General features: G+C 62.1%; 1 protein-coding gene across 6 annotated transcripts; it reads left to right on the forward strand.

Annotated features, from left to right (window-relative positions):
* Positions 1-2,196: 2,196 nt before the first annotated feature.
* Positions 2,197-27,598, forward strand: CAPN15 (calpain 15). 6 transcript variants are annotated; one of them, XM_033101276.1, is made up of 14 exons: positions 2,197-2,457; positions 4,815-4,988; positions 5,101-5,673; positions 20,484-21,936; positions 22,847-23,055; positions 23,144-23,327; positions 23,419-23,642; positions 24,339-24,464; positions 24,549-24,701; positions 25,118-25,279; positions 25,399-25,631; positions 25,748-25,875; positions 25,962-26,140; positions 26,207-27,598. In XM_033101276.1, the coding sequence occupies exons 4-14, from the start codon at positions 20,506-20,508 to the stop codon at positions 26,382-26,384; spliced, it is 3,207 nt and encodes a 1,068-aa protein (XP_032957167.1). In that variant the 5' UTR covers positions 2,197-2,457; positions 4,815-4,988; positions 5,101-5,673; positions 20,484-20,505; the 3' UTR covers positions 26,385-27,598. The 6 variants fall into 6 exon arrangements, with proteins under 6 accessions (XP_032957167.1, XP_032957168.1, XP_032957166.1 ...); XM_033101277.1 differs by lacking the exons at positions 4,815-4,988; positions 5,101-5,673; XM_033101275.1 differs by lacking the exons at positions 2,197-2,457; positions 4,815-4,988; positions 5,101-5,673 and adding an exon at positions 7,739-7,846.
* Positions 27,599-27,955: the final 357 nt, after the last annotated feature.

Consider the following 27,955-nt stretch of genomic DNA (forward strand, 5'->3'; position numbering starts at 1 on the left):
CACAGGAAAGCTGCACAGAGACGCTGAAATGAATGTTGCCCATTCCAGAGCTGGGGCACTTTCTGCCCCGCCCCCCCATTCCTTCTCCAGGTGGGTCCACACCTCCCCCCTCCCTCACCCCTCAGGGCAGCTATCTTCTATGTTTTTACAGTTCGGAGGGTGATGTCCTCCCGCTAGGATGGCACTGGCCAAGGTTGAAAGTCACTTATCTTCTGCTTTATAGTTATTTAAACCTTACACCCGTGTGCCTCCGAATATTTAGGTTGGTCACAGTTGTGTCCCTCGTCCTGCTGCTCTGGTCCTGCCGACCTGTGCGCGTGGAACCCATTTTTTCAGCTCCCTCCTGGGACAGTGCATATTCACTGTCCTGAAGACCGCTCCCGAGACCCTCTTCTGGTGACGGGATTTCCTGCCCAGTGCAGCAGGCTTTGGTCCCTCACTGGGGCGGGCTGCGATGCTCCTGCCCTCTCCTCACCCACATGTAGGGCCTGGCTCCTCAGAACCTCTGCGGTGAGCTGGGCCATCAGGTCACCAGGCTCAACTTCAATTGTTTCTCTTGTTGGGAGATTACAGGGCTGTGGACAACCAATCCCTACACAACCACCGCAGGCAGCGCCCAGGGAAAGGGACTGGGGAGGGAAGAGGACATGTGGTCACGAGTCCCGGCTGGGAGTCAACCCTTGACTGAGGCCTCTCTTGGGATTCCACAGCCACACAGGGTCAGAAGTTTCCTTGTCACCTTCACGCAGGAGAGGAAGCTGGGGGTGGGCTCACTCTACAGCCCTGTACCCCGCAGACAGCTTGTCACTTCTGAGCAGTCGGGAAGCGGCTGTATCTTGGCTGTGGCTGAAGCCCAAGCCCCTACACTGAGACACGGGTGTCCCTGCTCCAGCATCTGGAGAATAAGACAGGTTGTCGTGGGGCTTCAATGTCCTCCCAGGAGCATGAAGCCTTGCCTGTGACTTTCTGGGCACTGGAGCAAACATCACCCAGCCTGCCATTTTGTCAAACTCCACTTGATCTCGAGGCAGAATTGGACAACCAACAACCTCCCTGTCTTAACTGATGTGCTTTGCTTTTTTCTGTCTCCTTCTGCATGGCCAGTGCCTTCTCAGGAGCCTTACGTGTCCCTAAGTACCAGAGTCCTTGGGGCTCTGCCCTCCACATCTCCATTTCCCACTGCAGCCTCTCTGGGCTTCGGTGGCGTCTGATAAACTGTCGGTGGCGTCTGATAAACTGTCGCCACGTTATCTTGCATGTCCTGCTGGCTCCAGGGCATGTAGGTAACAGAAGGCAGAGGGGCCTCACGGCTGCAGGAAGGAAACTTAACGGGAGAGACTGTGCCTGCGGAGGCTCTTTTGTGCAGTGGGCCGGGTTCTGTTCAGAGGTCCCTGCGGAGAAACACCGGCTGCCCACGTTCCCAGGTTTCCTTCTTGCAAGGCACGGGGCTGGGCGTTTTTTTGTGGCGGTCTCTCATTCCGTCCTCCCAATGGGCCCAATTAGATACCAGTTTCCCTCTTTTACCGAGGAAGCAACTGAAGCTCGGAGAAATAATGTGCCCTGGTCGCACGTTAAGTGCCAAGGCCGTGTCTCAGACCCAGGTCGATGCCACCAAAACTGGAGCTTTTTGACCGTGAAGCCCTTGAGGGAAACCGAGGATGCGGACACATTGCAGAGACGGTTGAGGCAGCTAAGAAGGGTGGGGTAGGGAGTGAGGAGGCCCTGGGGGAAGCTCAGGAGTTCTGCGAGCCCCGTGGACACATAGGCGCCAAGGCAGAGCCGAGGGGTCGTACAGGCAGCCGCTCCACCGCCAGAAAACCCGCACCGCTGCCCGCAGGCGCAGCCGGAAACACCTAGACTGGGGCGTACACGGAGGCCCCGCCTTTTCCTCCAGCGCAGGGCATCCTGGGAGTCGTAGTCCCAATCCTGTCCTCGGTTCCTCCCCTCGCCACTCCGCGCCAAACCCAGCACGCAGTGCCGCCCGGGGCCCGGGGTTCGGCAGGCCCTCGTGGCACTGGCGGGTGGGACTACCCCGGAAGTCGGCGGGCCCCTGGAAGGCTCCAGTCGGGGCTGTTGTTGGCGACATCCCGAGAACTACAACTCCCGGATTGCCTCACGCGCCGGGCACTGCCCGAAGCTTCCGGCCTGGCGGCGCCGCGCGGCTCTGTGGGAGCGGTAGTCCGGGCGCGCGATTCACAGCGCCGCGTGCGCCCCGGGCGCGCCGTAGCCGCGGGGCCCCCGCCGGGCGCTACGCTACGGAGGCGGCGTAGGGCGGGCGCCGGACGCGGACCGGGTCCAGCCGGGTCTGGGCGTTCGGCGGCTTCGCCACTCGGCGCCGAAGGCCCACGGGGCAGCGTGGTGGTCGGCAGAAGTTGTGGGCCGGCCGGCAGGGGCGAGAGGGCCGGGGGCCGCGCCACCCAGGCCGCAGGGACGGAGGAGGCACCGCCGGGTTGCGAGGTGAGTCCCGCCAGGCGGGCCGGGGCCGGGGGCGCGGCCTGGACCCTCACCAGAGACCGGGCCTGGTGGGCAGCTCCTCTCAGCGCCAGGGCTGCCGGCCTCTTCGCCAGGGTCAGCCTGCTGCTCCCCCGGCGCCGCCTGGGCATTGCCCAGAGCCGGGGCTGCGCTGGGGGCGCTGCTCGGAGCGGAGAGCCGGCGGGGACGTGGGTCGTCTGGGTCCCCAGGAGACCGACCCGAGGGTGCTGCGAACCCAGGACACGGCCTCGGCCCCTGCCTGCCCTTGAGTGCCCTTATCTTGCAGGCAGCGTCCTGGTTCTGGCTGCGTTTGGGGATGTGCACGGTGGTGCCCGCAGCCCTCCCCGCCGAAGGACGCTGGGCCCTGCCTGGGGGCGGCCCCATGGAATGGGGGGCGCACAAGGCGTACCCTGTGTGCCCCCTGGCTACCCTGCACTTCCTCTTCTCTGTTCCTCTCTGGCTGGGGCTGGAGCGACACAGGGAAGTTACCGAGGGTGGCCCCGAGAATGTTTGCCAGGCTGCTGGGCGGCCTGGCTCTTCCTGTTGGGCCACAAAAGGGGCCCTTTTGGCCCTGACCAGTGCGCCCACCTTTCCTGTGTCATCAAGTCGCCATGGTTGGGTGGCTCTCAGGGACTCCTGGATGCACAGGAGTGTGTGACCAGACTGCAAGCAACAGGATCCCTGGGAGACCAGGCCTGGGAGTGTAGGGGCTGCAATTCCGAGCAGTGTCATCCTGTGGGGAAAATGGGGGCTCAGCATGGTGCTGGGACCGGTCTGTGCTCCTCTCCAGAGCCCCTCCTTTGGGGATCCCTGGGCTGGTCCCTCTGCCCAGGTGAGTCAGAGTTAGGTGTGGGGAGTGATTATCTTCAGCTTCCAGAGGCTGGGCTGGGGGAGGTGGTGGTGTAATTCCATCCTTCCACTTCTGGGTGATTTTTTTTTTCAAATGGGAAGATAGAGAGAGAGAGTGTTTCCTGGCCCGAGTTGTAGAAAGAGCCCCAGACAGACGGGGGGGCCTGAAGAGCCTGGAGCGCTGCTCTGATAGCTCCGGTGGCTGGTAGACTTGTAGGAAGTGGGTCTCGCAGGAAATCAGGGTCTTGCAGGAAGTCAGCGCAGCCTGCCTTGGGGGTGGGCGCATCTTGACTTCCGGTCAAGTTGTTGTGCTTCCAGGAGGAGCACCCCTGTTCTCCCCCTTCCCTTCTGCACCTGAAAATCTCTGGAGCTGCTCGTCTTGAGCACTTAGGCCCATGGCTGAGGGTCAGGTTTAAGCCCTGCTGGGCCCAAGGCTTCTGGCTTTAGGCGGGGACTTACGGTTTCGGACCTTGTGTCTGCTCTGAGCCCCCCAGACCTGGGCTCTGAGAACAGGAAGTGGGCGAACCCTCTAAATCCTGCGTCTGTCTGCACGGGAGCCTCTGCCCCACCTTGTGGGCAACTCCGAGTCCCTCTGCCCTTCATTGGGGAGGCCAGGCTTGGCCGGCTTGACAGCGGTAACGTTTGCTGAAGCTCCTTGGTGCTCAGGCCCTGCACCAAGCTCTGCCGGCCCCTGTCTCCCAGGCACCACTCTAGTAAGTTCCATCTTACTGAGGAGCAGTCCTGAACCTGCCCCCAAACCCAGTAACATTCATGGACCCGAGCTGGTCAGTGAAGAGCCTGAGGGGCCACTACCCACAGTCATGGCCTTTGGGGCAGAGTAGTCTCTCGTCTCGTCCTAAGTGTGCCACTCGCCACCCCAGGCGTGGAGGGCTCCTGGAAAGGCAAATGGCATAATTAAATGGGCCAGTGGGGCGGGTTTGGTGGGTTCTTCATCTGACATTAAAAGTCTGGGTCCAGACCCTGAGCAAGGATGCCCCCTGCCCCCAGGGTGCCAAGGGGGCTCTGGGCTCACCAGTTTCTCCTCTGCTTCCCTCTGATACCTGGATTGCCTGGCACCTCCTTGGCGCCCGGCACCGTGGGAATGTCTTAGATCGTCTTGCCTCTCGCCAAATCTCTTACGCTAAACCCCGCGGCGTGGACACAGCTTCTCCCCTCTCCCCTTTTCCCGCTCTGGCAAGAACGCCGGGGAAGTCTTGCTGAGCTCTGACATCCCTGGCTCCCCGTGCACACGCTGACCCTCGGTGCCCAGGACCACCCTTCCACACACAGTAGGTGGTCAGTGAGTATTCTTTGTTAGCAGCTTGCTGGCAGGCAGCTCCGGTCACCCGGCTCTGAAGTCCGAATGGCACCCCAACGCCTCTTTGGGGATGAGGAGTAGACTTGCTGGCCTCCACACTCTTTGAATGAGCTGGAAGGAAGCCGTGGATTTCTCGGGCTTGGGGACCTGCTAGCCACACCCTGTTACTCTGCAGGTCATGGCAGAGGCCCAGGGACATGTCTGAGCAGAGCTTCTGCACAGCGCTGCGTTGGTGCCACCAGGACAGGGCCTGCTGCACGGGTGCGGGGCGCTGGGGACTGTGGGAGGTCAGAGGTGGCCTAGTCCAGCACAGGGGCCCCAGGAGGAGCTATGTGGAGCCACCCAGGAAGTGAGTGACATGCCGTCCCTCTGCAAGGACTGGTCCCGGGGCAGCTGGTTGGGTTTGCAGGAGACAGAGTAGAGCACACACGTGTGTCGACCTCAGCCCTCCTGTCCTGCAGACGCCATCACACTCCAGCGGCTGCTCTGTACCCTGCTCTCGGGCTTTTCTGAGGTCCGGGGGACCTTCCAGTGGCTGGGCGAGGGGATGTGCCTGGACGGTGCTATAAGATATCTGGAGGGAAGCAGGTCGATAGCTGCTGTCTGGAAGTGTCATGTGAGTCTGCGCCCCGAGGAAGGTCGTCATTGTGACTTGGTGCTGCTCCTGCTTTGTCACAGCCCAAACCTGAAGCAGAGGGAATGCCTCCTTGAGCCAGCCCCTCCCCCCACAGCCTTCTCAGAAAAGTTGCCCTTTGGAATTAAACTCATGCAGGCAGACTGAGTCTCCAGGACCTTCTGCGCCTGCCTGGTGCCACCCTCCTGCCGTGTCACAAGAAAGACAGCATGTCCTGGAGCCCCTGCCATTCCAGAGGTGGTAGCTGCAGACCCTTCCCTCCCCCCACCCGGCTCCCATCTGCCTCCCTGTGGGGTGAGCTGAAGGCTCGAGTGCCCCATGTCCCGTGAAGCCTGCCCTGCTGCCAACAGAGCTGCCCGGGCCAGGGCCGCTGCTGCCTCCACTTGGCAAACAGAAACGTGTAAGTGCCAAAAACCGAGAGTGCTTGTATCGTACCTTCTCTCTTCCTGTCAAAAATAGTGTTCGGCATTAGCCAGTATTGAACTTGTGAACTAGAAACCGAAAATCCGAGTGTCCCTGTTTCCCTGACAGTACGTGTGGGAAACAGTTGCCTTTTTCGCGATGTACAGCCGAGGTGGTGTTCAGCTCGAGGGACACAAAAGGACAGTGACCCCGTGCCCCTCCTTGGAAGCAGCCCCAGGAACCTGTGTGCTCGGCCCCCAGTCTCCATGCCCGTTTCCCCTCCTCCCACCCCAGAAAGCGGGTGCCTCAGACATTAGAGGGAATCCAGCCAGCAGCTGCCGGTTATTCCCCGAGCCCCGGGTCAGCAGGTGTCTCAGAGGTGCCCTGTGTGGGCTCAGGAAACACAGCTGGGGATCTGCAGTGAGGAGCCCTGCCTTCTGCCCTAGAGCCGGCGGCGAGCACCGTCCGGGGCCGGAGCCCGTGGCGTACAGAGAAGTCCAGAACCGCCAGGAACAGCCACCCCCTTGTAGTGTGTTCGGGGAGCAGCTCCTAGTCAGACGGGCAGGGGTTTGGGACACGTGTATTTCTTCCCAAGTTTGCTGACAGCATGTGGGTGTTACACAACTGGGGACCACCACTTTTATTCCTGGACCTGGCACTTACGGTGCCATTTATATATAATGATTTTCGGCCCAACCTTGTCACAAGTCTTGCGGGTGCGGGCCCTGTGGACGGGCTGGGGCAATGGTGAGCGAGTGGGGGAGGCCGCAGTGGGGAGTGGGGTCACCGTGTGTCCTCTTATGTCTTCGGAGCCGTGCACCACCTCCGGTGGACCCTTGCCCCGCACCGAGGACAGGCAGGAGGGGGATGTGTATGCAGAGTCACCCAGCCTGCAGCAGTGGTTGGAGGTTGGCCGGGCCGGGTGTGCCAGGACCTGCCTGGGTCTCCGTGAATCTTGATGGCGGGTTGCCCAGAGCCCTGTCCTACCTAGACACCTTTTCCTGGAATTCCCTGTGGTGGGCAGAGCCAGGCTAAGGGAGGCCCTGCCCACTGGACCCCAGATCTTGAACAGCCCCACTTGCCCCCTGGCTGGCCCAGGGATAGTCACGGGCGTGGACCAGGCAGGGAGGAGCCCGCTGAGCCATGCTCCCCTGGGGCCTCCAGCCTCCTGGGTGACGGACAGGTGCAGGTTCTAAAGGGATGTAGTCCCCAGGCCACCTCCCATGGGCGTGTTCTCGGGAAGCCAAGGGCCTTTCCTTGTCCAAGCCCGCACCTGCAGGGGGGGGATGGCCTTGCGTGTGGCCCTGGCCTGGGGGTGGGGCAGAGCCCAGCACAAGAGCCAGAGATGGCCACCGAGCCTGGACCACGTGGCTGGTTGCCACCGCTCCCCAATGGACTCTGGCCCAAGGTAGTAAGCTGGATCTGCTATTCCAGGGCCAGAGTCCAGAACCTTCCAGGAGAGGGGGGCGTGTCCTCTGGGTGGATGTGCTGTTGGCAAAGCCACTTTGTCGCTGACCCAGTTGTGATGACGGTGGGCGCTAAGCTTCTCCACGGTGGGGGCAAGTCCCTACCCAAGCGCTGTGGGTTTGTTGGGGAGCAGTGGGGCTGGAGTGTGACGTGGATACCCTCTCTCTGCAGGGGTTCCTGGGCCTCTCCTTAGAACCCTTGATTCACAGAACCCCCCTGAGACCCGCTGCCCGGCCCCCTTCCCTGACAAAGTCTGGTTCCCATGGCCTGTGCATCTGAGGCTTGGGGCTGGGACCCTGTCATTCTGGGAAGCATTAGGCCCTGCCCATTGTCCCTTGGGTGTTCCCCCCAGATGGGACCCCTGTGTTCCCTATAACCCATAACTCTGTGCCCTGCTGTCCTCCCACATCAAGGGGCACCCAGTGAGCTGCTGGTGTGGGTGAGCAGCTGACCCCTCGAGGGAGGGGTGGCTGCAGGAGAAGGTTGCCGCACCGGTCCTGGGGCGGGGAGGTCAAAGCCCAGCCCTCCCTGGGCTTTTCCCGGGGCGGGGTCTTTCCCGGGGCGGGGTCCCAGCCTGGTTCTTGTTTCTGGTGGAGGGGCCTCCCTCGCTCAGGCAGGAGCTTCACGTCCTCGCATTTCCACCCAGTTGGCAGCCCTTCTCAGGCCACGGGGGACCAACCAACAGGCTCTTGGCTTCCCATCTGGTGGGTGTAATTCTGGGGTACGGTGGGCGGCTGTGGGTGTCCCGGGCACAGGGATCAGTGCTCCAGAAAAGCTTGATGTCCCCTCGGCGGGGCACCCACCCTCTGTCCCTCTCTTGAGTCCCGGTCCTGGGCTGATTTCAGGTGACCTGTCAGGGTAGTAGCTGCAGGTGGTGAAGGACCATTTTTACAGGATGGGGTGCTGGATCTTGATTACCTTTAATGGGACTTGTGCCCTAATGGCTAACGTGGGGGGCACGGACTCAGGAGCCCCGGGAGTTGAAGCCGGGTCTCCAGAACATAAGCACCTGCTTCCTCCCCACTGGGACTTGGGTGCGGCCTCCATGGCTGCAGGCTTCTGGCTCCTGGAGGATCTGCTCACCCCCAGGCCTGCGCCAGGTAAACTCACCTGGTGGGAGCGCCCCTTCCTGCCTCACACATGCTGAGGTCTCTGCGCCCACCCTCAGCGCCCGCGGGCAGTGGGAGAGCAGGTGAGCCGCGGTGAGAGCTGGTGGGTGTCACCGTGGGGGTCTTGTGGAGAGGCTCTTCCTCATCTGGCCCTTCAAGCAGGCTGGTCCCCTGCTGTCCTCTCAGGGCCATGCTGGGCACACGCCTCCTGCCGGGGCTGGTGGGTAGCCCTGTGGATTAGTACCTTGTCTTCTGGGGGCGGCAGCAGCGCCACCTGTGTGCTTCTGAGGGCAGATCTAGGCCACTGCCCCATTTAAATCTAGGGCAGCGCTTCCCGGTGAGGGCAGAGGAGCCAGCGGGGGCTGTGGGGCAGCCGCTCGTCCTGTGGTGCCTGCCCCTTCGCACAGTCCAGGGGGCCGGGGCCGGTTCTGCCCTCGTCTGCGCTCTGCCTTCTGCCTGGAGACGCATTCTGTACGCCAGGCCCTTCTTAAGACACCGCAGCCAGAAAGGGAGCCCCCTGCAGGCAGGCTCGCTGCACGTTGCCATAGCCAGTGCCTAATACAGGGCCGGGGACACAGCAGGGCCCTGACGGGCCTTTGCTGAATGAATAAACGATGCACGAAGGAATGAATGAACGGATCTAGGGGCGGCAGAGGGTCTCTCCACGCTCTTCACCTGAGCTGAGAAGGGGAGCAGGCCCTGTAGGAGACGAGGGCTGCACAAGGCTTGTCACCTGGGAGCAGAGTCCGCTCTGCCTGGCAGGAGGCCCTCCCCTGGGGTTCTCTCTCAGAGGACAGGGCGTGTGTTTGTAAAAGCTCCCGTTCCCGGTTATTCTGGTGTGGAGCCAGGACGGGAGCCATGGATTGACCCGCCCTTCCCCGGCAGAGGTTCCCACAGGTCCCCACACGCAGGTTAGCTCACGGCAGCAGTCCACGCTTTGCTTGGTGGCCGCGTACCTTACCCAACCCGGGTGTTCTTTCATGGGGTCTCACTCCTAGGGCGTCATGCCCACCCTAGTGGACCGAGGTACAGCGTGCGGGTGTTGGGGTGTTGTCAGCCTCGGAAATCTCCAGAGAGGCCCTTCTGGAGCCGGCTGCTCTCGGAGGACCTTCCACCCTCCCAGGCCACCTCTCGTCTCTGTCCCTGCCCTTTGAGCCCCCAGGAAAGACCTGGCCACTACTGTGTAGCCCCCCGCCTCGATGGGCCTCCCACCCTCCCCAGATGGGGTCTGAGGGTCAGAGTTTCCTGAAGGCGTGTTGCGGGCTGGCCCCACTCAGGTGCCCCAAGCACTGCCAGCGTGCAGGGTGGGGGGGGCCCACACGCACCTCACGGTGTTTGTGACAGACCTGAGCCCTCACTGCCCTGTGGCCGAGGGCCTGTCAAGGGCATCGGTGAAGAGCAGGTGGGTCCTCGTGGGAGCTTGTTCTTCGGGCAGCACATCAGCCCACCCGGGGCTGTGTCCTCACTGCGTGGGGCTGCCTTTCTCTGCCTCTGCCTTTATCAGATGAACATGGTGGCGTCACCTGGGGCCTGGGCCAGGTGCCGCCCTGACCTGGCTGCAGACGGCACTGTCTACCCGACGCCCACCCCTGGTTTGGGGTTCTCAGGCCAGGCTTCCCCTCGCTGCCCTGTCCTCAGCTCTCCCAGTGGATACAGGCAAAGCTTTTCACCAGGGACAGACCAGCCCTGGACCCAGTCGTGGGCAGTTCTGCCCCGTGGGTGTCTCCGCTGGGCATGGCTCCAACCCAAGCCCTCACCTGTCCTCACCCACTCCTCTCCTCCCTGCCTTTTACCTGTTCCAGGATTTGATTGTGAAACACCTGAGCCCTTTTCCCAGGAAGGGCCCCTGTATAGAGTGGGGTTCAGGAGTTTGGGGGCCGTTCTGCTTGTTCTGGCATCTGATTCGTACTCATGGCAGAGGCAGATGTCTGAGTGCCCCACGTTGCTTGGCACTGACCGCTGGTGGGCGTGCTCTGTGCTCTGTGCTCTGCGCCCGCAGCTGCCTGCGCTTAGGCCCTCCTGGAGAACCGCAGTCACCGGCCGTGTGGCTGCTGGCCCCCGAGCGTAGCGCAGCCAGCGGAGCTGAGCGTGAACCACATTCAAGTCCAAGACCTTGACCCAGGATGGTGTCACGCAGCTCCCACGGGTTTTGCCGGGTCTCGTAATGACACGGTGGCGTTTTGGGCGTGTGGAGGTGATGGGAGGTACATGATTGAGATTCCCGTAAGCTGTCTGTCGTACGTCTCTTCTGTGGCTGGTAGAGGTTTGGAAATGGCCCCTGGGGCCCGCGTGAGGCTCCTGCTGGACAGTGTTCCTGGGAGCCAGAGCCAGCAGGCATTCCGTCAAGGGCCAGGTGGGGACAGTGTCAGCTTTGCAGGCCACGGCGTCTCTACCCCATGGCTCAGCTCTGGTCATGCTTTGTGGCAGAAGTCTGAGCAGCAAGTGACTTGGGGCCAGCAGACCAGTCAGGGCTGGTACTGTGCTGTCCCCCCCACGGCCCGTCCCCCGGACAAAAGGCGTCCCAGAGCATGTCAATGCTGCAGGCGGATTCAGCCATCTAAGCAAAGCTCTCGGGGGACAGGGTTCACCACCATCTCCCGTCCTGTGTCCCATGGTGCTTGCCCTGGGCCAGCCCCCAGCGCTGTGTATGCTGCTGGTCTCAGATGTGAGGAGCCCTGCACAGCCCCACCGGCCGCCTGCCTGGCAAGGACGCTTCCCCAGTTCTGCTCAAGCCCCTGGCCCGTTACCCAGGGACTTCCTTGGGAGAAGGGTGTCAGTGGTGACGGTGGACCCGGGAGTGGGGGCCATGATGCTGGTCACTTGCCCAAGCCAGAAAGCCAAGCAAATGCCCACCGTGGCCCAGAGCCTGGCCAGGCGGATGAGGAGAGGACGTGCGGACCTCTCCCCTAATCTGATTGGGACTAGACTCATTCGAAACGAGACTCGCCGCCTCCATCTCTGGGTGGTGGTTCTTGGGCTGTTTCGTTCCTCCCCTCGGCCAGTGGGGGTCACAGGCCTCCCCTGGAGTGCAGAAGGTCCCCCTCTGAGGCCTGGCCAGCCACCCAGGTCTGTCCCGGGTCACCAATCTCTCCCTTGGCCCCTGAAGTTTCTCTGGGTCGGGGTGGGGGATGGGGGTTCTTCCTCGTGAAGGCTGCAGGAGGGCATGTGGGTGACGTGGCGCTGGGTGAGTCCTGGCTGCGTGCTCGCACCCAGTGCCCTTCCGGAGGCTGTCCTGCAGGGCCGCCCCAGCTCCACTGCTCACTGCCTTTGTTTCCCCTTTTCCTTTGGTTAAGTAGCCTCTCATCCTTCCTTCTACAGTAAAGCAAAATCATGTCATTTCTCTTCTCACTGAGGGTTAAACCCTCTTTTGAAGACCAGCAGCTGGTGACATCACCATCTGTCCCCTCTGGGCAGCTGATGGGTTTCAGGAGCAGAGAAGAGGGCCCTGATTGTGGGGCAGGAGGGGTAGGGGGTGCCTTGTGCTCGGGGTGCCACTCTGTCGACACCTGGCCTGTGGCCGTGTGGGGACCTCTGCTGCACAGGTCCGTGAGGTGGGCGCTGCAGGGTGCCTGCTGGGGGTCAGGCGCAGGCCCCCAGTCCTCGCTACTGGCTGTCCCCTTCCTGCCTCAAGGCCACTCGTGCTGGGAAGCCCTCCCAGCGCTCCCGGGGCTTTGTTCCTGTGAATCATGCTGTTTCTTCTCTTTCTCTCTATTCTCTCTGTGTTTATTTTTGTTGTGTGACTTTGACCAGCCCGGCCGCCCTGCGTCCTGTTGGGTACCCACCTCCCTCCATGCTCCGGCCGCGTGTGACCAGGCCCGGCTCTCAGCGCGGCCGCCGTCAAGGGGGCCATGGGGAGCTCCGCCTCCTCGCTGGCCGCCGAGACCGAGTCGGACCACGGCTTCCCCGGGGGGCCACCCTACCCGGGCCCCCCGGCAGCTGCCGGCTGGTGTAGGAGTGGCCCCGGGGGGTCTGTCTGGGGCGGTGCCCTGGTCACCCGGCAGCACCAGCCCCTACGCCCCCGGGCCCGAAGGTAAGGAAGACGGGGGCCCCTCTGGGTGGGAGTGCTGCTGTCAGGGCACAGGGGCTTGCAGAAAAGTGGGTCCCTACTTCTTAGGGTCCTGTAGGCACCGCTTTCCCCCAGTGGCACACGACCTGAGAGGTTCCTTGCTTGGCAGAGAAGGTCCCGAAGGCTGGCCTTCCGCCCCCAGCTGCACTGTGACCCGGCCTGCTGGTCTGAGGCAGTTGGGGTGCGGTGGGGGCCTGCCTCCGGGCCTAGAGCGTTCAGTCTGGGGCTCGTGGTGAAGCTGCTTCCGGAGCTTTGTGCCAGGCGGGGGGGAGCCTGCCAGCCCCAGGCCCAGCTGGTATTGGCATGCGCTGAGAATGCTGGCTGGCTTCCTACCGGATTCCCGGGACACCGCTGGGGCCTCCCTTCTGTGTGTGGCACCCCTCCTCTGACATGGCTGCCTGCAGGGGGGCAGGAGGGGCAGGGGGCTGCAGGGGCACACCCGCACGTGCCAGGTCCCGCAGGCTGCCTGCTGGGTCACTTGGAGAGCCTCCCCCCGGGTGCTGGGATGGCTGGTGTGAGGGCGGGGGGGGCTTCAACATCGCACCCGGCACTGATGCCCCCACCTTCCCCCTGTCCCATGGCCTTGCTGGAAGTGCCCGGTGCTCAGCAGCCACTCAGGGTTCCTCAGACCGTGGAGCAGGGGCAGCGGTAGCCCCGCTCGCCCAGGGTGCCCAGGCCGGGGTTCAGTGGCGTGTCCTGGACTCCCCTGCCAGGTGGGCGACGTGCCGAGGGGCGTGTGCATGTGGTAGGCGTGGGATCTTGACTCAAGCCAAGTGCCTGGTGACTCTCTCGCCCTCTCATTCTCCTGGCTCCCGCCATGCCCCTCCCTGGGCATGCGGGAGTGTGGGGCCAGCCTCCGGGGATGGTGTCGGAGCTAGGCCTGAGCCCCTGGCAGAGGATGAACCCAGGAGGGTTCTGGAGGGGTCAGCACTGCCAGGTGGAGATTCGCAGAGGTCTTAGGGGTTATCCTAGCAGCCAGGAGTTGGGGCCTTGAGGTCCAGGGGGCCGTGCTAGGAGGCAGGATGGTGGCAGGGACCCGCAAGAGGCAGAAGTGAGCTACAGTGAATTGCTAGCATTTCCTCAGTTCCCCTTGTATCAGTGATGTTTGTGAGCTTCCCTGTGTCCCAGCTTTATGGCGACACAACCTGCTGTCAAATTCACCCCTCACACGTGTACAGTTCACTGGTTTTAATCCATTATAGAGTCCGGCAGCCATCACCACCATTCAGCTTTCCAGCATCTGCATGCCCCCAAAACATCCTTCTTGTTTGCATTCCCTCCCGATCTCCAGACAACCACCCTGCTTCCTGTCCATAGATTGGCCTTTTCTAGAAATTTCACATACGCGCAATCACATGACGTGTTTCTCAGGGTCTTTCACAGCGTGTTTTCAAGGCCCATCCATGTACAACGCATGTCAGTGCTTCATTCTTTTCATGGCTGCACAATATTCCGTTGTCCGGATGGACCACATTTGTGTATCCATTCCTCCGTTGATGGACGTTTTGGGTTGTTTCCACTTGGTTTTTATGAATCGTGCTGCTGTGGATATTTGTGTACAGTTTGGGGGTATGTTTTCATTTCTCTCGGGTAGATACCTAGAATGAAATTTCTGAAGTTTACTGCAAGTTTGTGTTTAACTTTCGAAGAAACTGCCAGACTGTTTTCCACAGCAGCTGTACCATTTTGCATTCCCACCAGCAGTGCAGGGGGAGGGCTCTAGTTTCTGCACATCCTGTCTAACACTTATCATCTGCGTTTTGATTCTGGCCCACCTGGTGGGCGTGCGGTGGTATCTCTGGTGGTGGTTTGATTTGCATTTCCCTGATGGTTGGTGATGTTGAATATCTATTCATGTTTCCATCTCTCCACGCGTCTTTTTATTTCCATTTATTTATTTCCGTAGGACAAACTGCTAGAATTACTGAGTCCTGGGGAGGGAGGCTGGACCCCCCCAGGTGACCTGTGGGGTTTGCCAGGCAGCTCCCTCTGAGGTCTTGCGAACGTGCTGAGGGGTCTGTGCGTGTGTTAAACTTTGGATCTTCACTCACACCCGCAAGCCAAATGCCTGGTGACCCCGCGCGCTCTTTCCCATTCTCCTGGCTCCTGCCAGGCCCTCCCCTGGGCTGGTGCATCCAGCCAGCTCCTTCCACGGCCACTGGAGTCGGGCCCAGACCTCAAGGAGGTTAGTCTGCCACTGGGAGCAGCGGGCAAAGTCAGATCAGGAAGAAATGGTGCTATGACCTTGAGGAACTCACAGGCACCCAGACCGGAGATGAGAAAGAACGGCGGGGGTCGGCGAGCTGGGCGCGACCCATGGCGGGAAGGCGGGGGGTGGGAAGACAGGTGCCCACTGTGCTGTAGCCGCCCTGCTCACCGACCCCGACAGGACCCCCTCCCCACACGCACACCTGGAAACGTGGGCACGCCACCACAGTCGGGGGTCAGCCAGGCGCGTGCATGGGAGATTCCCCCCAGCTCTAATGGGGCATCGGGGACAGGACAGGCACGCACAGAAGCCAGCAGCATGGCAGCCTCTGCCTGTATGTCGGCATGCTGCCTTCTCAGCTGGGAGCGCCCCTTGCAGCGATGAAGCCGAGAGCCAGGCGTGGCTGTTTCCTGAAACCCACTGCCAGGCTGGGGGCAGGAACTGCATGCCCAGGAGCTATTCACCGTCATCAGTAAGCAGTGGATGTGGGCATTGGCCACCTACAAGATCTGGGCCTACCCTGGGGACAGCCAGGGAGGACGACCAAGGCTGGCTGAGGGTGACGCCAAGGGAGGCGCCCGGTGTGCTTCAGAACGGCGGGGTCGGGCGGCCACAGCCGGGCAGGTCCGCGGACCTCGGGGACACCTGCCGCGGGGCCAAGGCCCTGCGTGTGGCCTCTCAGCTTTCATTGGGGGACAAAGGCCGTCTCCCAGGATGGGGCGGAGCCTCCTTGTCCCCGCAGACACGTGGGTCTTCACCGTGAGCCCCAAGAGCAACTCCGTAACCCCCTTTTTGAGTTAGAACTGAGTCTTGGCGACTCCCAGATAATGAGGGTCGAGCAGAGGTTTTTCTGGGCCGTCGTCTCCCTTCCCCGTGACGTGGCCTTTTGGTGTACGGAGTGACTCAGGTCGTTTTCCATGCTGAGCAGCCAGTTTGCTCCCAGATGGGATCGCTCTGTCCTGGAGCGTGCGTGATTCGGCCAAGCGGCTGTCGTGGCACTTGGGAGCCTGTTGTATTGACGGTCTGGTTTGACTGGGTTTCCGATTGTCCTACGCCCAGGCTTTGCTTGGTGGTCTGGCCGCACCTCCGGACGCCCCAGGGATTTCAGGTCCCTGGGCCTCGCTGAGTGTGTCCTGCGCCCTCTGCCTTCCCAGCCCTAGGCCTGTCGGGGGCTATTTACGGTGGCCCTGGGGTTTCAGAGACCAGACCAGCTCACCCGTCACTCACCTCTGAGCCGTTTCCCCTCGTCACCCAATAATTCCGAGCTGTGGGCTGTCAGGTGCAGGCGTTGGAGGTGGTGAGGAAGTGCCATGCCAGCGGCGCCTGCCCCCGCCACCATCCTTCGTTAGAGGGGCTGCTGTGTCCACCAGGCTCTACCTCTGCTTCGCCAGGGCTAAATGGGAATTTTCGGCACTGTTTCCATGTAAGCCTTTGTGAACTCCAGACAGAAGCTTCCTGATTTTCCTCATCCACCAGGATGGCCAGCACCAGCGGAAACCATGCCTTGTATGCAGCCGGCCCAGGCCGGGGACTGGCCAGCTGGCGGGTTACTCAGGTGAACAGGACCTGGGCTCCCCCCTCACACACATATACACACACGCCATCCCCAGCGTTTGCAAGACTCTCCTTGTTCAGTGCACCTGGGACCATCTGGGCCCTGGAGCCCAGGGCGGGGGTGTCCTAGGCGGGCCCTGGGCCCACCTTGTCTCCTAGTGAGGGGCCTGAGTCTTCTCCCTGAGGTCTCCCAGGAGCGTGTGGTCTGTGAAGGGTCACACCAAGCCAGGTGAGGTACACAGGGCAGGGACCGTCCCCTGAGTCTGCCCAGGACCTGACCTGTACATGTGAGGGGGTGGGGGCACATGTGTGCCCCCCACACCCTGTGACTGACCGTGGGCCCTTCTCCTCTAATGGGGAATGGTGGGGCGAGGGTTTCCGGTGGTGTTCAGGTGGATTCCTTAGGCTTTACATGGTACAGAAGCCAAGGCTGAATAAAGCTGACCTGGCCCTGGTGGGTGCTGGGCGCCCACCCGTTCACCCCCGGGCCAGTCCACACGGGTGGGCCAGGGAGGCGGCTTCACAGATTTGCTCTGGGCCCCGGGAATCAGTTGCGTTGCCCAGGGGAGGTTTTGTGTTTGTTGTGTTTTTTTTTTTTGAAGAGGCAGGTTTTCTTTCTTCCTGAACTAAAAGGGTTTGGCGTGAACATAGCATTAGAAGCACAAGCTTTGTGCCTTGTAAAGAACAATTGATTTTTCTGCCAGCAAAGCAGCAGTGTAGGAGATTGTGTGTTGTGGTGTGTGGACACTCCTTGTGCCCAGGTTAGCTCTTGAGAGGCAGGTAGAGGGGCCAGCCTCCCCCAGACCCCTGACCCATCTTGGCTGTGAGGAGCCGTCCGGGAGCATTCCACTTGCTCTGCTGTGGGCCTGAGTGCCTTTTTTGCGCTCCTGCGAGGAGCAGAGGCCCAGCCTTGAAGGGTGTGGGCAGGCCAGGCACCCAAGAACCCACCCAGCAAAGGGGGCTGCATTCCAGGGCTCCGGGCAGTCTGCAGGGCAGGCTTTGCAGTGGGTGCCCTGTCCCGCTCTGCACAACCAGCAGGGTCCTGGGAGCCAAGTGTAGGTTTCTTGGCTCCCACCTCGCTGGCCAGTCCTTCAGCCCGTCCTGCGCTGCCCTCCACGTACCCACCCCACTGCCATGCCTCGGACCTGGCGACTTTCCGAGTACCACGTCTTCTGGCCACACCGGACATGCGGTGTGTGGCTCTCCCTGCGGGCCCCACTCCAGGGACGGGCCCCTGGTGCGGCCCCTCCCCCAGGGCCATGACCTGAGGGTCTGCCATGCCCCTGAGTAGGAACCCATCCTGGGTGTGTCTGGCAGCAGCCCACCCGTCCCCCAGTGCACAGCCAGAGGCTGCCTGAGCTAGGAGCGCAGGCGGGGAGCCCACCCTGAGTGTTGCCAGCTCCCGTCCATCGCTGGGGGGCAGTGTCCTGCTACACACAGGGTCTCCCAGGTCTGCATGTGGCTTGCAGTTTGGGACAGGCTGGTGTAGTGGGGGCCCTGCCCCCTTTCCTGACATCACCCACCACCACCACCTCCGCCCTGCTGTCCCCTGGCTGGGCAGCCCGTGGCCCCCACCATCTCGTAACGTGCGCTATGAGAGGAGGAGGGTTTGTTGCTTCAGGACGTGGAACTACCATTGTGAGCCTCTGCCAAGCAGCACTGGGCCTGCCTGCGGGGGTCTGGGTGGGCGGTGGGCAGTGCTCAGCCCCCAGAGTTCAGGCCGTGCCCAGGGGCGGGGCAGTCAGTAGGGGCCGCTGAGGGGCAGGCAGCTCGCCACCCACGGCCCCACCTGAGAGGCCCGTGATGCCTGGAGTTGATCAGGCCGCGGGCCTGGGCTCAGGTCACAAGGGCCTCTGGGTGCGCCTGTGTCTTTGGCTAAGCAGAAATGTCCCGGTGGGTGGCCCCGAGCACTGCTGGGTTGCTTTTCATGGTCAGATACCTGGAGCTCTCAGCACATGTCAAGTTTGACCCCTGCTCAGCGGGTCCCTGGAGACTCCAGAAGCAGAGAGCCAGCTGGGCTGGGGGACTCCGCTGGTGGCCCTCCCTTCATGTACTCAAACTTTTCTTTTGCGATGAAATTCACATAACATAAAACTAACCATTTCAAAGTGAACAGTTCAGTGGTATTTAGTACATTTCACCGTGTGCATCTGTCACCTCTGTCTAGTTCCAAAACGTTGGCATCACCCCAGAAGGAAACCCCCTGCCCATATACAGTTGCTCCCAGCTCCCGGACTCACCCGTCTTATTTCTGCCTCTGGATTTGCCTGGCCTGGGCGTTTCATAGAAATGGAATCATAGAACTTGTGGTCTTTCGTGCCTGCCTTCTTTCACTTTGCATGTTTTCAGGGTTCATCCGTGTGGTAGCATGTGTCAGACTTTTATTGTTCTCTTTTTGTGGCGTGCTCATGTATGCCGCCATGGACGTTTGGGTTGTTTGCCCCTTTGACTATTGTGAATAGATCCGCTGTGAACACGTCCGGGTGTGTATTTGTTAGAGCCCGGTTTCCAGTTCTTTGGGGTAGACGCCTGGGGGGAATTGTTGGGTGACGTGGTAGGACTGTTTACCTTCTGAGGAACTGCCGGGCTATTTTCCAAAGCAGCTGTACTATGTCGCATTCCCCCCAGCAATGTAGGGGAGGGCTCTAGTTTCTCCCCAATTTCACCACTGCTTGTTATTGGCTATGGGTTTGATTCTGACCATCCCCGTGGGTTTGAAGTGGCATCTCATGGTGATTTTAATTTGCATTTGCCCGGTATCTTTTCACGGCTACTTGTGTATCTTTGGAGAAATGTTTCTTGAACTCCTTTGCCCGTTTTTAAGACAGGTTGTCTTTCTTTTGTTGTGTAGTTGTAAGGGTGCTTTATATATTCTGGATACAAGACACTTAACCAGATACGCAGTTGGCATATATTTTCTCCCATCATGCAGGTTTTCTTTTCACTTTTTTGATAATGTCCTTTGAAGCACAGAAGTTACTCAGTTTGATGAAGTCCAATTTGTTTCATTTGCCTGTGCTTTTGGTTTCATATCAAACAATCCATTGCCAAATCCAAGGTCATGAAAATTTACCTGCTTTTTTCTTCTAAGAGTTCTGTGGCTTTTGTTTCTACATTTAGGACATTGATCCATTTTCAGTTAATTTGTTAATATGACAAATTAAGGTGAGGTAAGGGCCCAACTTCATTCTCTAGTGTTTATATTCAGTTGTCTCAGCGCCGTTTGTTAAAAAGACTGTCCATTCCCCATTGAATGGTCCTGGCACCCGTGTCAAAAGTCATCTGACCATATGGGTGAGGGTTTATTTCTGGACTCTCCATTCTTTTCATTGGTTATATGAACCACATATAGACATATGTAGTCTGTCTTTATGCCAGTACCACACGGTCTTGACTTTCTGACTCTTTTCCAAGATTGTTTTGGCTACTTGGGGGGGCCCTTGCAATTTGGTGTGAATTTTAGAATCAGCTTTTTGCATTCCTCAAAAAAAAAAAAAAAGGCCATGGGGATTTTGGTAGGGATTTCATTGAATCTTTAGCTCACTTAGGGTGGTTTGGGTACTGTCGTCATAACTATGGTAAGTCTTCTGATCAAGGAACACGTGATGTTTTTTCCATTTACGTAGGTCATCTTTCATTTCTTTCAGCAATTTTTGTAGTTTTCCAGAATACAAGTCTTTTAACCACCCCAGTTAAATGTATTCCTAGGTATTGTGTTATTTTGAATGCTATTGAAAGTGGTACTGTTTTCTTCCTTTCCAGATCGTCCATTGCTAGCACAGAAACACAACTGATTTGTGTGTGTTGATCTTGTGCCCTATAACTTTGCTGAACTCATTCATTAGCTCTAGTAGAGTTTTCTGTCGATTCCTGGGATTTTGTATGTCTAGGATTATGTCATCTGCAAATGGAGCTAGTTTTACTTCTTCTTTTCCAATCGGCTGCCTTTTCTCTCTTCTCCCTGCCTAATTACTCTGGCTAACACTCCAACACGGTGTTGACTAGCAGTGCTAAGTCCCTGCTCTGGGAGGGAAGCATTCAGTCTCTTACCACTGAGCACGATGTCCACCGTGAGTATTTTGTAGACGCCCGTGGCCCTGCCAAAGAAGTCCACTCACACTCTTTCCTGGGGTTAACCAAACAAGGCCTCCACGCCAGGGCCCCGTGGCTGCTACGAAAGTGTGGTTCCACCCCCTCCTTCTGCCCCCACAGATCCACCCTTCTAGGAAGGGTCTGAGGACAGAGCTGGGGGGTCCCCCGAGGCTTTGGGGGAGCCTCTCCTCAGAGTCCTCGATCCCCGTACAGGCTGCCCTCGGGAGCCTGATGGCTGTCCCAGCCCAAAGGGCACAGGTGGAGACGTGAGCCCGTCTGGCAGGCGCACACTGACTGGCCTTCCCTTGCAGCCACACACACACGCCCGGGTCCATGGCCACGGTTGGGGAGTGGTCCTGCACGCGCTGCACCTTCCTGAACCCGGCCGGCCAGCGCCAGTGCTCCATCTGCGAGGCCCCCCGGCATAAACCTGACCTCGACCAGATCCTGCGGCTCAGCGTCGAGGAGCAGAAATGGCCCTGCGCCCGCTGCACATTCCGGAACTTCCTGGGCAAGGAGGCCTGCGAGGTGTGTGGCTTTGCCCCGGAGCCCGCGCCTGGCACCTCCCTGCTGCCCGCCATCAACGGGGTCCTCCCCAAGCCGCCCGCCGTCCTGGTGGAGCCCAAGGGCAGCTGCCAGGAGGAGGCGGGTCCAGTGCAGATGGAGGGACTCGTGGCCGCGGAGCCGGCTGGGGGTCGGCCAGAGGAGAAGCAGGACGGGGTGGCCGAGTCCGGGAGTGGCTGGGCCTGCCCCCGCTGCACGCTGCACAACACGCCCGTGGCCAGTTCCTGCTCTGCCTGCGGGGGCCCCCGAAAACTCTCACTGCCCAGGATCCCTCCTGAGGCTCTGGTGGTCCCTGAAGTGGTGACCCCTGCCGGCTTCCACATCACACCTGCCCCACCCCAGCCCGGGGAAGGCGCCGAGGCCGACCCTCCCTGTGCCGCCGACCAGGAGCCACCACGGCTGCTGCCCTTCAGCCCCTTCTCGCCCACCCTGCAGAACAATCCCGTGCCCCGCAGCCGCCGGGAGGTTCCCCCCCAGCTGCAGCCACCGGTGCCTGAGGCCACCCAGCCCTCGCCCCCCGCTGGCTCCAAGGGGGCTGCCCAGGGCTCTGGGCGGACTGCAGCTGGGGCCTCCCGCTTGGCGGAGCTGCTGTCAGGCAAGCGGCTGAGTGCTCTGGAGGAGGAGGTGACCGAGGGTGGCCCTGGGCTGCGCCCCTGCAGCTCCTGCTCCGCAGCCGGCCCCACGAGCCTGTGCGAAGCCTGTGGCACGGCGCCAGGCTCCGATGTCATTGACCTGACCGGGGACACCGTGCGCTACACGCCCGCCAGCCCTTCCAGCCCCGACTTCACTACCTGGTCGTGTGCCAAGTGCACGCTCAAGAACCCCACCGCGGCCCCCAGGTGCACCGTGTGCGGCTGCTCCAAGCTGCACGGCTTCCAGGAGCACGGCGAGGCCCTCGCCCGCTGCCCCGACTGCAGCGCCGACAAGCCCGGCTCCTGTGCGGCCCACAAGGCCTGCCGCCTCTTTCCGGAGGCAGCGCCTGAGCGGCCGGGCCAGTGGGCCTGCCCCGCCTGCACTCTGCTCAACGCGCCCCGGGCCAAGCACTGCGCCGCCTGCCACACGCCCCAGGTCCTGGTGGCCCAGCGCAGGGGCGCTGCACCCCTGAGGCGCAGGGAGAGCATGCACGTGGAGAAGCGGCGGCAGACGGACGAGGGGGAGGCCAAAGCCCTCTGGGAGAACATCGTGGCCTTCTGCCGGGAGGTGAGTCCCCGGGGACCGTGGGCCTGGCGCTCCTCTCCCCAAGGGCCTCTCCTTGCGCTTTTTCTGGCCCCTGGCCTCTGCATCTTTTGTCCTTCCTTGCTGTCCCTTCACTAGTCGGGGAGGGAGGAGCCTGCAGCGGGTGGGGCCCTGAGCTATGTGCCCTGAGCTATGAGCACTGGCCTGGCCCCGAGCTGGGGTTGGGTCACTGATCAGCCCCCATCCCCAAGTGTGACTGGTCCCCACGGCTGGGTCTTGCCTTTGTTCTCTGAGAACCCATAGTCTGGTCCTGACCCCTCTCAGGTGTGGTTTCCCACAGATGTACAGCCACAGGGAGCTGGGCACCCAGGTGGGGCTTCATGCCAACAGGCAGGCCTGGGGCTTCCTGCAGCTGTGGAGGATCTGCCGAAACCCGGGGTAGGGGCACCCCCTCATGCTGTCCCCTCACTGCCAGCAGCCCTCCCTGATACCCGTCCGGAGTCTTGTGTCCTGGCTTTCCCGCTCCAGCCAGGTGCCCTCACCTCTCTTCCTGGGGCCTCTGATTGGTGGGTGGGTCTGATTTGGACAGGGAAGCCGCCCGGGTTCCCTGCAGCCCATGCCCACCACATCTAGAGCCTCCGGTTAGGGGTTGTGCCATCCCCCTGGGGCACACACACCTCCCACTGAGCCGTCGCCGGCCTGCCGTGCCCTGGTTGGCTGCGGCCTCCACACCCGCACAGAGTAGTGTGGGTCACACGAGGTGCAGCCGTCCTCCACTTGGGTCAGGGCGGCTCTACACGTGCCCATCCCCTCTCTTCTGGGGCTCAGGCGGCACTTTCAGGGTGCTGTGCTGGGCTGCCAGGCAGAGCGAGGTGCCTCCTGGGCCCCGGGGCTGCCGGCTCAGCCTGAGTCCGTGTGGCTATGGTCTCTGCAGAACAAGGTGAACTTCGTGGATGACAGCTTCCCCCCTGGGCCCGAGTCTGTGGGCTTCCCGGCGGGCGACAGTGTCCAGCAGCGCGTGCGGCAGTGGCTGCGGCCTCACGAGATCAACTGCTCCGTCTTCAGGGACCACAGCCCTTCCTGGTCCGTGTTCCACACCCTCCGGCCCTCAGACATCCTGCAGGGGCTGCTGGGAAACTGCTGGTGAGTTCGGCCCCCCACCCCCGGGGCTGGGTGGTGCTGCTGGGATGGTCTGGTCGCGCTCAGCGCTCAGGGCCCCGGCCCCGCGCAGGTTCCTGAGTGCCCTGGCAGTGCTGGCCGAGCGGCCCGACCTGGTCGAGCGGGTGATGGTCACTCGCAGCCTGTGCCAGGAGGGCGCCTACCAGGTGCGGCTCTGCAAGGACGGCACGTGGACGACAGTGCTGGTGGACGACATGCTGCCCTGTGACGAGGCCGGCTTCCTCCTCTTCTCGCAGGTGGCCGGGGGTGGGGGCTGGCAGGTGGGGGGCCGGCAAGGAAGGGGGGCTGGGCCTCGGAGGGCCTCTTCATGCCAGCCCCTTCCCGCAGGCCCAGCGGAAGCAGCTGTGGGTGGCCCTCATCGAGAAGGCGCTGGCCAAGTTGCACGGCTCCTACTTTGCCCTCCAGGCGGGGCGTGCCATCGAAGGCCTGGCCACGCTCACCGGCGCCCCCTGTGAGAGCCTGGCGCTGCAGGTCAGCTCCACTAACCCCCGCGAGGAGCCCGTTGACACTGACCTCATCTGGGCCAAAATGCTGAGTTCTAAGGAGGCTGGGTAAGCGGGGCGGGTGCTGCGGCGGTCAGCGGTTTGGGAGGAGAGGCGAGGCGAGGGGTCGGCCAGGCTGGGGCCTGCCGTGGTGGGAGAAGCAAGTGCCCTCTGACCCATGCCCTGAGGGTCACGAGATGGGCTGAGCACAGTTAGGCGGCCTGCTCCGCTCCCCCGGCCAGCTGGCGGGGCCGCCTGCTCAGGCTGGGGGAATAGGCAGGATGCTTCCCAGCAGCCCACACCTGACCTGGGCCCACGACGACCCGCAGCACCTGCCTGGAGCCCCGGGGAACCAGCCCCATGGAGTCCCTGGTGGGAGTGGGCTGCTTTCTGATACACAACACACGCCAGCCAGCGGGTCTACAAGGGTTCAGAACCCCAGGCCTGGGAGACATGGCTCGTTGGTGCCAAGACCCCCTATTCTCAGCTGAGCGGTACTGCTGCGCCATCCCCTTGGGGAGCTGAGGCCCTGAGCTGGCAGGACACAGGCCTGCCCGACCCCAGCCCAAGCCCTCGGAGCTCTTGGGCCGCGGTGGAGGAGGCGGGCCAGCCCTTCCTGAGTCCCCTGTCTCTTCTGGGTCCCCAGGATGAGCACTCCCTACCCCCAGGGCCACCAGGGGTCCCCTGGTGACTGAGCCCTCCCGAGTGAGTGAGGCCTCTGGTTAGTAAGGGGCCCCAGTCAGCAAGGCCGCTCCGCCTGCACAGGTTCCTCATGGGCGCCTCTTGTGGGGGCGGCAACATGAAGGTGGATGACGCTGCCTACGAGAGCCTGGGCCTGCGCCCCCGCCACGCCTACTCCGTCCTGGATGTCCGCGATGTCCAGGGCTTCAGGTAGGGGCCGGGCCAGCCACGGGCAGCCAGCGCGCGTGGAGGTCCTGCCGTGGGAGCCGTCGCCCTAAGCCCTGTCCTCGGCAGGCTCCTGCGTCTCCGGAACCCTTGGGGCCGCTTCTCCTGGAATGGCAGCTGGTCGGATGAGTGGCCGCTCTGGCCAGGGCACCTGCGTGGTGAGCTCATGCCACATGGCAGCAGTGAGGGCGTCTTCTGGATGGAGTACAGCGACTTCATCAGGTACCTGGGGCTTTTCAGGCAGCGGCAGTCCTGTGTCTGCCGCACGGACACCCTGTGCTCCAGCCACCCTTACCTTTGTCTGCCTGACCTGTCTCTGCCACCGCCATGCCCAGGCCCACAGTGGCTCCCCTCCCTGGGGAGTGGGGCCTGTCCACCTGCAGACCTGGGGCCTGGGCGGAGGTGGGGGTGGAAGAGGGTGGTTGGGTTCTGCCTCCAGGGCTCTGCCCTTTCTGGGTCCTCCTTGGGCCCTGGAGCCCCCTGGTGGCGTCCATGGGCAGCAACCAGGACCAGGGCTTCTGGGATACTGGCCCTAAGATGCCCCAGGCCCCCTGGGGGGGGGGGGGGCGTGTGTTCTGTGGGAGGTGCCCAGATTCCTGCTGGGGGCCGCTCAGTGGGGTTGTCCTCTGGCCACCCAGGTACTTTGACTCCGTGGATATCTGCAAGGTGCATTCCGACTGGCAGGAGGTGCGGGTGCAGGGCTGCTTCCCCAGCTCAGCCAGTGGGCCAGTGGGAGTGACAGCGCTCACCGTGCTGGAGCGAGCGTCCCTGGAGTTCGCCCTCTTTCAAGAGGGCAGCAGGTGGGTGGGGCTGTGGCCCGCGGGGGGAGGGGGGGGTGCCGGAACCTGACGCTGGTGGGTAGGGCAGGGCCCCCGGGTCCTAGGTGTTGCTGGTGAGCTCTCCATGCGTGTGGCCGCAGGCGCGCGGACTCTGCGGACAGCCACCTCCTGGATCTGTGCGTCCTGGTGTTCCGGGCCTCCTTTGGCAGCGGCGGCCGCCTGAGCCTGGGCCGCCTGCTGGCCCACAGCAAGCGCGCCGTCAAGAAGTTTGTCAACTGTGACGTGATGCTGGAGCCCGGCGAGTACGCTGTGGTGTGCTGTGCCTTCAACCACTGGAGCCCCGCCGCGCCGGGCCCCCCAGCCGCTGCTCAGGGTAACGCGCCCCCAGCCACCCCGCTTCCAGACCCTCCCCACCGCGGCCCCCCCGGCTCCCTCACCCAGTCCTCCCAGCCTCCAGCCCCTCATCTGGGGACCTGCGTTGCTCTGCAGAGCTGCCAGGCCACGTGCTGGCTGTGTACAGCTCGAGGCTGGTCATGGTAGAGCCCGTGGAGGCCCAGCCCACCACGCTTGCCGACGCCATCATCCTCCTCACCGAGAGCCGGGGCGAGCGGCACGAGGTGAGGGGGGCGGGCGGGCGGGGAGGGGTGGGGGCGGGGCGGGGAGGAGGCCCCGCCCCACCCACACCTGTGCTGTCTGTGGCCAGGGTCGCGAGGGCATGACCTGCTACTACCTGACTCACGGCTGGGCAGGGCTCATCGTGGTGGTGGAGAACCGGCACCCCAAGTCCTACCTGCACGTGCAGTGTGACTGCTCTGACAGCTTCAACGTGGTGTCCACCCGGGGCAGCCTGCGCACCCAGGACAGTGTGCCGCCCTTGCACAGGTGGGCACTGACCCCGTCCCCCTGCCCCCCTGGCCTCCACCGGCCCTCACCGGCCCCCTCCCCCAGGCAGGTCCTGGTGATCCTGTCCCAGCTGGAGGGCAACGCGGGCTTCTCCATCACCCACCGCCTGGCACACCGCAAAGCGGCCCAGGCCTTCCTCAGCGACTGGACGGCCTCCAGGGGCACCCACAGCCCCCCACTCACTCCTGAGGTCGCTGGCCTGCACGGGCCCCGGCCGTTGTGACCACCCTGCCCTCGCCCGCCTGTCCCCCCCACATGCACTTTAGGAGGGAGACCCCAACAGAGGATGCTTGAACCAGAATCTCAGGACCCTACCCAGGGAGCCACCAGGCAGGGGGCGCAGCCTCCCCTGGGCCTTCCCCCCGCCCTCCCTCCTGCCCAGGGCCTCCCACCCGCCAAGCAGAATACCTCGAACCCGCTTCTAATGTGAGAGGGCTGTGCCTCGAGGTCGGGTTCAGACCGCCAGGACTGAGCGAGGCTGCCCCTTGACTGTGGGCCTGGGGCCTTCTGCCTGTGGGAAGCAGCTAAGAGCTCCATTCACAAAGCCAAATCTGGGCAGGTCAGAGGCTGGGACCCCAGGGTAAGCAGGGACCAATCCCTTGTGGGGGTCCAAGGCTGGGACCCCAGGGTGAGCAGGGACCATACCCTCTGTGGGACACGAGGTCAGGAGCCTTCACTCCCCAGCTTGCCCCCAGAGCCCATCTTCTCACTCCCCCACCCCCATGAGGCAAGCAGGGGTCCCTGGAGTCCCAGCAGTGTGTCCCAGGAGGCAGGTGCTTGGTGACCATGGGCTCAGGACCAGGGACGAGGAGGGTCCCAGCTGCCCCTCCGGCAACACTATGCAATTCCTGGAGCCCCCTCCAGGATCGAAGCCATGCCCTGGGGCTGCCGGGCACGAGCTGCCACTGGGTGAGGTGGTTTGTCCTCAGTACCACCTGACCTCTGCCAGGAGGACCAGGGTCCAGCAGAAATCCTTGGCCAGTCTTGTCCAGGCACACGCAGGGTACCCCTTCCAGCTCCTCCCCTGCCTCAAGCCCAGGGAGCTGGGCTGCCTCCTGGCCCTCCTGCCCCATGGCTGCTCAAAGTCCTGCATCTGCCTGTGGACGTCCGAGGCCGGCTTCCAGCCGCCTGCCTGGCCTCGCTGCCCTGTAGCCCCCAGGCAGCAAGCGGCCCTGCTCACCGCCCCGCACTTCCCATGGGGCTTGCAGGGTTTTTATACCTGGAGAAACCCCAGGAAGCACTGCACTCCCCTTTGGGCCTCCTTTATATTTCCTCCTTTTACTCTGAGCTGTGAATATTTTTAACCCTGTACATATGGCCAGCTCTTCTGATGCAGAGACTATTTTATCAGTCGGTCCCCAGCCCTGTAGGATGATTCTCCATGGGTGTTTCCAGACTCAGGCTCCGATGGACCAAATGAAATGTTTTGTTTTGTAATGACGCCTCCTTGTCTGTCTGTCACTTCTCCCGGGGTGCTGGCCCCTCGCCTCCCCTCCAGGTGCAGAGCCATGAGGGGCACCCAGGCCCGCCTGGTGACAGCACCTCAGTGGGGATGGCTCGCTGGTACACACAGCCTTACAGGAGCTTTTAGGGGCGCCATGCGCACTGGCTGCCTGTGCCCCAGGAAGGACCAGGTGTCCAGGCAGGGCAGAGGCTCGGGCCAGACCCTGCAGTGGTCGGCAGGCTGGTCCCCGCACAGCCTCAGCCCCAGGCAGACAGTACGTATTCAAGCCTTTTCCTGGTGAGACGTTTGCGTCTGGGGGTGTCTGTCTGAATTTATCAGTCATCAGGCAG

The sequence above is a fragment of the Rhinolophus ferrumequinum genome (genome assembly GCF_004115265.2).
Source record: "Rhinolophus ferrumequinum isolate MPI-CBG mRhiFer1 chromosome 15 unlocalized genomic scaffold, mRhiFer1_v1.p scaffold_54_arrow_ctg1_1, whole genome shotgun sequence".
Lineage (NCBI taxonomy): Eukaryota > Metazoa > Chordata > Mammalia > Chiroptera > Rhinolophidae > Rhinolophus > Rhinolophus ferrumequinum.